At 40.9% G+C, this 8,391-nt stretch overlaps 1 protein-coding gene across 2 annotated transcripts; it reads left to right on the top strand.

The window, feature by feature from the left end:
- Positions 1 to 1,349: 1,349 nt before the first annotated feature.
- LOC110491558 (gap junction delta-3 protein) lies at positions 1,350 to 7,985 on the top strand. 2 transcript variants are annotated; one of them, XM_036946448.1, is made up of 5 exons: positions 1,350 to 1,455; positions 4,291 to 4,422; positions 4,569 to 4,725; positions 4,885 to 4,971; positions 5,092 to 7,985. In XM_036946448.1, exon 5 carries the CDS (start codon positions 5,345 to 5,347, stop codon positions 6,242 to 6,244), a length of 900 nt encoding a protein of 299 aa, XP_036802343.1. In that variant the 5' UTR covers positions 1,350 to 1,455; positions 4,291 to 4,422; positions 4,569 to 4,725; positions 4,885 to 4,971; positions 5,092 to 5,344; the 3' UTR covers positions 6,245 to 7,985. The 2 variants fall into 2 exon arrangements, 1 of the variants encoding a protein (XP_036802343.1); XR_005036462.1 differs by having other exon boundaries at positions 1,351 to 1,455; positions 4,291 to 4,725; positions 5,092 to 6,802; positions 7,278 to 7,985.
- Positions 7,986 to 8,391: the final 406 nt, after the last annotated feature.

Raw genomic sequence — 8,391 nt, 5'->3', positions numbered from 1 at the left:
TTATCCATAATAATCTCATGTAAATTAGCCAACCTGCATAGCCTACCACTACTGTATCTGCGAGCTGTTGGCTAGAGCGCAGGTGCCAAGACCAGAGTAGGCACATTTGCTATTTCACGCAACAGTTTTTGACAGAACGACCGGTTTGGGTGAAAATGCAATAGAAGCACATCAAACTTTAGATTTTTATTTGGTACATAAAATGTAAATTGTCATAACTCACGGATTTTTATCCACAAATCCATTTGGTGAAAACATACCACAGTTGGGGAAATGCGCATAGGCTATGTCCTCTGCAGATTCTATGAGAATCTTGTCGCCAAAGGGATGGAAACCTAGCTAGAGCGGCAATTTATTTTCATACGAATATTCTACACTGAACGAAAATATAAATGCAACATGTAAAGTGTTGGTTTCATGAGCTGAAATAAAAGACCCCAGAAATTTCCCATGTGCACAAAAAACGTATTTCTCCCAAATTTGTTTACATCCCTGTAAGTGAGCATTTCTTCTTTGCCAAAATAATCCATCCACCTGACAGATGTGGCATATCAAGAAGCTGATTAAACAGCATGATCATTACACAGGTGCACCTTGTGCTGGGGGCAGTAAAATGTGCTTCTTTTTTTGTCACAACACAATGCTACAATTGCAATTGGCATGCTGACTGCAGGAATAACCACCAAAGCTGTTGCCAGATAATTTAATGTTCATTTCTCTACCATGAACCGCCTGCAATGAGATTTTGGCAGTACCTCCAAGTGTAACCACACCTGCCCAGGACCTCCAAATCTGGCTTATTTACTTGCAGGATCATTTGAGACCAGTCACAGCTGATGAAACTGATTAGTATTCCTGTCTGTACTAAAGCCCCTTCGTGGGGAAAAACTCATTTTGATTGGTTGGGCCTGGTTCCCAAATATGCCCACCCATGGCTGCGTCCCTGCCCAGTCATGTGAAATCCAGATAGGGCCTAATGAATTTATTTCAATTGACTGATTTCCTGATATTAACTGTTAATCAGTAAAATAATTTAAATGGTTGCGTTTATATTTTTGTTTAGGTTAAAACGCACATAAAGAAAATATGGGCATTTTCCCTCCAGTGGTGTTTCCAACAAACTGAATTGTTGCGAAGAAAAATCAGTGTGTGATGAAGTAGTGCACACAAAATAAAAATGTTCACCTAAGTTTTCATGTACCTAATAAAGATCTAATGTTTAATGTTTTTTCCATTACATGTTCAACTCTACCGGCAGTTTTGTCACTAACACTGTTGCGTTAAACAGCAAATGTGACATTACTCTGGTCTTGTTACATGCGCTTTAGCCAACAGCTAGTCTACATAATTAGATTATTATGGATAAGACGAGCATCGATCATGATGCCACCAGAATAATTCCTCGACATTTACTGGAAAGGAGCATGAAACGTGCACGTTCAACACCCTTTGAAGGTAATGACTTTACTCGCATGGAAACGTGGTTACTGATAGTCCAAATATGTGTTTTTTTTTTTTTTTGGCTCATTCAAACAGCGTGTCGACAAAGGGAGATGTGCTGTCAAACCGGCCCAGTTTTCTATTGCGGTCAAGTGAGCCGACACTCGCAAAACGCAGTCAAGCCATCTGCACTTGAGTTTGCGGCTGGATTCTCATGCTCGAAAACACAACACTTTACGGTATCGCGTGTTTTCTGGTAGAGAAACTGAATCGAATGAACTCTCGTGCACAGATAGAGACGATAGCTACAAATCATTCAAAGCAAACAGTTTAAAGCACACTTATTCAATCTTCCATAATCATAATTATACCAAGTCGGGTTTTTTTTCACTTTCAAAAATCACTTTATCAGGGGTAGAGTGAGGCTGCAAAACCTGCAGTGCTGTTAAGGAAATGTTAAATTGTTAAAGCAAGATGTGTTTACAGTCCTGACATACAAACACTGCACTAACACACACCATTAGGCTACTGCAACCTCACTCTACCCATGATATCAAAGTCATTTTTGATAAATTCAAGCGGCAACTGAACCGCAGTCTTTTACTGGGTTCGATTGATCTGCTTTTTGTCTCTGACAAAAAAAAGAGTTGTTGACGTCCACAAAAAAAATCACACTGCCTGCTCGATAGGAATCCAGCTATGCCCATACAAAAATTAATTTGTTGCGGCAAACTTCCTACAAATTTGCTGCACGATAAATAGTGTGCCACAAAATGTTGCTAGAAGTTTGGAAATGTTTGCCACTAGTTGTGAATCTGCTGCAAACCTTTGGCGACAATTTTTTTTAGTGGCAAACAGTTTAGCAGAAGCCGTTTCTTCTGGTTAACAGTTCCAAAATCAATAACCGCTGATGACCAATCAGGGAATTAGAAAGTGACAACCAATTAGGTGGTTTAGACAAATCTGTTGGAAAATGGAAACCAAGCTATCTCGCTAGCTACCAAAGTTCTCAGTTGAGTGTCTAACTTATCAAGTAAACTTCCTAATAAACGCTAAAATTGTGTAAGCTAATTGATGCCTTGTTAGCAATGCAATGTTTTATGATATAGAGTGAAAAACATTTTGTTGATACCAGTTTCAATCTGTCAGCACCACTGACTGGCTAGCGCTCAGCTAGCTATTAGACTGTCTCTTAATGATGAAGTCCTCAGCTGGCTAGCGCTTAGCTAGCATTTTTGCACAATTAATGTGAAAGCTAGCTACCTAACTAATTATTTGCCTAAACAATGTTCCCGTCTTTGAATACCAATATGCTAGTGTCACTCTTCAGTAGCACGTCAGCTAGCATAACAGCTAAGGTAGCAACAATATGAGCTGACTTGACTTTTGCAAATTGATAACCTTTCCCTATCAGTGGTGTTGGGAGGAGGATGCACTAACACCCTGGAAAGATGTTTGTGGTGCACTCTCTCATAACACTTTTTTTGATTGATAAATGAGTGTATCGTCAAGCTTGATAAGGTAAACAAAATATTATCATAAATGTAGTCCATGCATTAATTATTTGTAACAATTAGATCATTAATTGCTTTAAACTAGTAGCTAGCTCATGACATTTTTACAATAAAGGCAATTTTGACTTTGCGGCTTGCATAGTCAATTTTCTTTATGGTGAAACCAAAAATGTGCTTTTTGGTCATAATTTAAGGTTAGGGCTAGGCATACGGTTAGCAGTGTAGTTAGGGTTTGAAATAAGATGTTATGAATATGGCTAGGCCAGCTAGTGACCATCGACATGGAAGGCTATGATTCCAAACATGGTTAATGTAAGTAACTAAATCATCTAAACTGTAACAGGGAAAGTAGCAATTAAACAATTTACCTCAGCCCACAGTTTCATCCGATACTGACATAAAAACGTATTGACCTCATGTAGCCTACATTTAAAGTTCAAAGGATGACTCAATCTAGCCTTTTTCTGCAGTGGGCTAAATTAGGGTCACACAGTGTTTCTTGGTAGTCAATTTTACTTTAAAACAAAGTATTCACTTCACATACATGGTTATGGGCTTGAAAACTGAAGACACCTGTACCATGTCAGATATAGAGTTTAAATGTATTCAATTTTGAGTTTGCATCCCAATATTACATTTCATATATATCACAGAAAACTAAAATATAACAAAACCGTTCGTTTGACATAGAAACACCAGATTTTAAGCAGGTTTACTAATAATGTTTATTAATTATGAAAAATATTACAAACATTCCACCCATGAGACCACTAGAGGATGAATTGTTCATTTGACTGCAGGAAAGGGGTGTAGGCTATTTGAAAATTAAAACAAAGTCAGGGACTGGCCGGCCCAGCCAATCCCAATACAAAAGCACTCACAGCTGTTCTATCAGTAGGTCTACAAGTGCCCACTGGGCGCAGACTTCAGTTCAACGTCTAGTTTTAATTTACATTTGGTTGAGTTGTCAACTAATGCGAATTCAACATGAAATCAACAAAACATTTCACCATGTCATTGGATTTAGGTTCAAAGTTGGGGGGAAAATATGAAATTCCCTTATGTTGGTGAAATTTTTTCAAATCCAATTAGTTTTCCATCAACTTCATCACATTATATTTTTTGTTTGAAATTACATGGTAACAACGTTGATTCAACCAGCTTTTACCCAGTGGGTGGTGTATTGATGCTGGGGTGTTCCTGTGTTCTCCCTTGTGAACTACTCAGGCCGATTGGGAAGTGCTGACTCTTCCTGCCATTAGGAAAAGCCGTCATCAATCAAGAGTATGCACTCTTGAGTAAACATTAATTATGTTTGTGTACTTTGATATCCCAGATAGGACATGACAGGAATTTCCTTCCCCGTTGACGCCCCAGCAAGCCGACTACTAAAAGCCAACCATTATCACTGTCTAACGTGGAGTTAGACTGTGGTAATAGTCGGAGCACACTGAGGGAACCAACACAGGTTGGCTCCATTTTTTTTTGTCATTGCACCTTTAATAGATGGATGATATAATGCCTAATGTTTAAAGGTTTTTCTACAGATCTTTTTTTATTTTTATTGACTGACAATATTTTGATGACTCATTGACTGCTACCCATTGATTCAAGGCTGCTTCAGGCTGAAGTACCAAATCAAAGAAGGCACCTGCCCACATAAACTAGACACCCAGAGTGTGTATGCCAGAGGCTAAAGAGTACTTCTACCAGGCTTGTACAGGAAACGGCTTATTATGACGATCTACCATGTATATGGTTGAAACGTTTGGTATGTTCTCTCAGTATGTTTAACCTCTATGTGAGCAAGTTAATTATTTGTGTGGGTCGTTTTGTATGTAATATTAAGTACATTCAATAATATACCTATATTGTTTTGCCTATGTGCCTCTTTACTAATCAAAACCTCTGTTCTTCAATGTCATTTAAGATCACGAAAGGAGCAGCGGTTTTCACTGAATTGGTTCATTTCCTAAGGAAGCTTAAAAGGAGTTGGGAAGGAGTTGAAGCAATACAGGTATTTTCTTGTGTTAATTAATTAAATGTAATGTGGATGAGGGAATATATTGGAATAGCTATCTTTCTAAGTTTTTTTCTGCATGTTACACAATCAAATATTTGATCTGTCTTGTTTCAGGTCATGTGAAGGACACACGTCCATGGAATTAGCCTTTGATCTGTAAATCACCCTGTTCAGATTTTTATCATCCATTTTAGTACTTCTTAAGGAAGGGCTTGTGAGCAGACTTGGCATTTTGACTTGACAACCCTGCATGCCAGTAACTCATGAGGGATAACTATTTCTGAAAATGGACTGAATATAAGTTCCACTAGACCTCCAGAGACCCCCAGAGAGCCAGGAGGAATAGCCCAGACCGAGTCCTCGCATCATGGGTGAGTGGAGCTTCCTCAGCGGCCTATTCGATGCCCTCCAGGTCCACTCCCCTATGCTGGGCCGCTTCTGGCTGCTGCTCATGCTGGTCTTCCGCATCCTCATCCTGGGCACTGTCGCCGGCGACTTGTTCGAAGACGAGCAGGGGGAGTTTGCCTGTAACACACTGCAGCCGGGCTGCAAGCAGGTGTGTTACGATGATGCCTTCCCCATCTCCCAGTACCGCTTTTGGGTGTTCCACATAGTCCTCATCTCCACGCCGTCCCTCATCTTCCTCATGTACGCCATGCACCACCACAACAAGAGGACCATGCAGTTAGGCCAGCCAAGGTTCAGCCAGCTGATTAGCAACGCTGCCAGGGAAGAGCGCCATCTCCGACAGCTCTATGTTATAAACGTGGCCTTCCGTTTGGTGACAGAAGTGGGATTTCTGGTAGGTCAGTGGTGGCTGTACGGTTTCCAGGTTGAGGCCCAGTTCCCATGCAGCCGCTTCCCATGCCCCTACACGGTGGACTGCTTCGTGTCACGCCCCATGGAAAAGACAGTCTTCCTCTGTTTCTACTTCGCCGTGGGAGTGGTTTCTGCCTTGTCCAGTTTCGTAGAGCTCGTCTACGCTTCATTGAAGTGGTTCCGTCCCACCGGGGAGCAGCCAGAGGAGCGGGTATGCGACTGTCAGAACCTCCGGAACCTGCAGCAGGAGGAGGTGGAGATGGAGGAGGAGGAGCAGAAAAGGAGGGGAAGGACCATGTCCGAGGGTGGGAGTAGTAGCGTCAGAATGAAGGGAGGGGCGGTGAGGGGCAGCGCCAGCAGGAAGGTGTCTAGCATTGGACACAAGAGCGTCGGATATCAGGGAAACAACCAGAACACCAAGACCAGTGTTTCTCCTATATTCATTTAGCAGGTGTGGAAATTGTTGCCACTGCTGCAAAAAATTATGATGTAATTTTTGGTTTTAATATATATTTCTGCCAGACACACTTTTAAATGGATAGTCGTTGACTCAGTGATTGGAAGTCTATGGGAACGGCTAGCATGTTGTGGCGCTAACGCTAGTAGAAATCAACCCCCCGCTACCCTTGCCACCACTGCTGAAACAAATCCTAGGGGAAACACTGAAGACAGTTACGGTGTAATTTAGATTCATTTGAAAGAAATCATATATTCAATTAGACAGTGGATTTGAGTACATTTTGATTTGATTTATTAGGATCCCCAATCATTTCTCTAGAAGTGAATTATCTCTCCAATTTCAATTACAACCGAAAGAGCTCATGCTGTGTCTCTAGCCCTCACTCACCTCTTCTGTTTGACGGTGATACCCTTCTGCTGCAGCGACTTCTCATTGGTGAGCTGCAGGAGGGTAATCTCTTTGCGTTTGAACAGGTGGATGAAGAAGGCCTCCAGCAGCTTGTCCAGGGTGATGCTGAAGCCAATGACGACAGCTAGTTAATGCATGGTTGGTATTACTACAATAACGGTAACTGCAGTAACAACTTTTTCCCTTTTCGATTACAAGACCGGGAAATGAGGGGAAAGGAAATTGGCCCACACTTAAACGTATTTTCATTGGATTTACACAAATGAAGGCCCTGTGAAAGGCTAGTTCCTGTCCACGAGGTGTACATCAAATTGGGTGTACAGCAAATTGCATCACGCTCACGCTACATATACAGGAGATATGCTCCAGACCAGTGGGCCATTCTGGCTTGGACCAGGCTACTTACTTACTTTAAACAAAGGAAAGTCATGTGTAATGTAATGTTATTAGGTTACATGTAACAGGTTTGCAATTTCATGCACTTGGAGTACTTTTTTTGTTTATTTTTTGTTGGTATTTAGACAAGTTATTTCCCTAAAATGAACATAAAGGAAATACTATTTCTCTAATGTAAATTGTGGCCGGAAAAGATTTGTGTCAATACTCCATACAGGAACTGCTTGGAGACGAGACCTGTAAACAAGTCATAACGAGACTGATTGGGCAAGACTGAGGAGGAGGATGCATGAACAACAGGGGGGGACTGATATTTGGAGCATGTACACAAAGAATCTCTGAAGTGCATACAGTATAGGCACGGTCATAACTGTGGCTCCATGGTTTCCAATAAGGCCTTCCTACATCCAGCCAATGTATTTCAGGGTTCTTGTGTGTGGACAGTGATATTTTCCAATGGCATTCAAATGTGCTGGATTATACCAAAGTATTTTGCTGTTGGCGTTTACAGCAAATGTCTTATTCATCTTGATCCATTTTATGCAGACCAAGAGTGAGTTAAAATGAAGTGCAATACAGATCAAATAACTTGAATTGAATATACTGTAACTTGGTATGTGTGGTGTGTATGAATCTAGTGTGCAAAATATGACCTACATGAGATCCATGATTACGTCATTTTCATAATTTAATCTCTGCTCGACTGAACCTTTGCACCCGGTGGAGAGCCAAAGAGCCTGCTACATAGTACTATGCAAGGTTTCCCGTTAAGAGTGAATGAAGAATGTTGCACACTGTCTGATACCATCGGTGTTGTGAGACTGAGTAATATCTTCTTTTCACTGGCAGTGAAACGTGTGCACATGAATATGCACAGGGGTATGCAAAGCCATTTTTGTGACATGGAAATAAATGTTTTAGAATCAGTCTTGTGAACCTTTGTCTTATTTTAAAAATATACAGTTTGTAGGACTCTCATAATAACATTGATGTACCTTTGCTATTACAACTATGTAATCTACTTGAATGCAAGATGGTAACACCTTTCATTTCCCTTTCTCATCGGGTGGAGAAGCTAGACCCGATGCCTGTCTTAACTGCAGTGTGTATCAGAGAACAATGGGGGTCAGCAGAGTCATAACTATGTGTGCCTGGCCTTGTTTCTCATCGGCTGCGTTTAGACAGGCATCCCAAGTCTTGTATTTTTTTCCGCTAATTGGTCAAAAGACCAATCACATCAGATCTTTTTGCACCAGATATTTTTCAGAGCTTATCTGATTGGTCAGAATACCAATTAGTGAAACAAAGATCAGAATTGGGCTGCCTGTCTA

Source organism: Oncorhynchus mykiss, chromosome 16 (assembly GCF_013265735.2).
Source record: "Oncorhynchus mykiss isolate Arlee chromosome 16, USDA_OmykA_1.1, whole genome shotgun sequence".
Classification (NCBI taxonomy): domain Eukaryota; kingdom Metazoa; phylum Chordata; class Actinopteri; order Salmoniformes; family Salmonidae; genus Oncorhynchus; species Oncorhynchus mykiss.
Note: the sequence above shows the minus strand (reverse complement) of the source record. Positions and strands in the feature narration are given on the sequence as shown.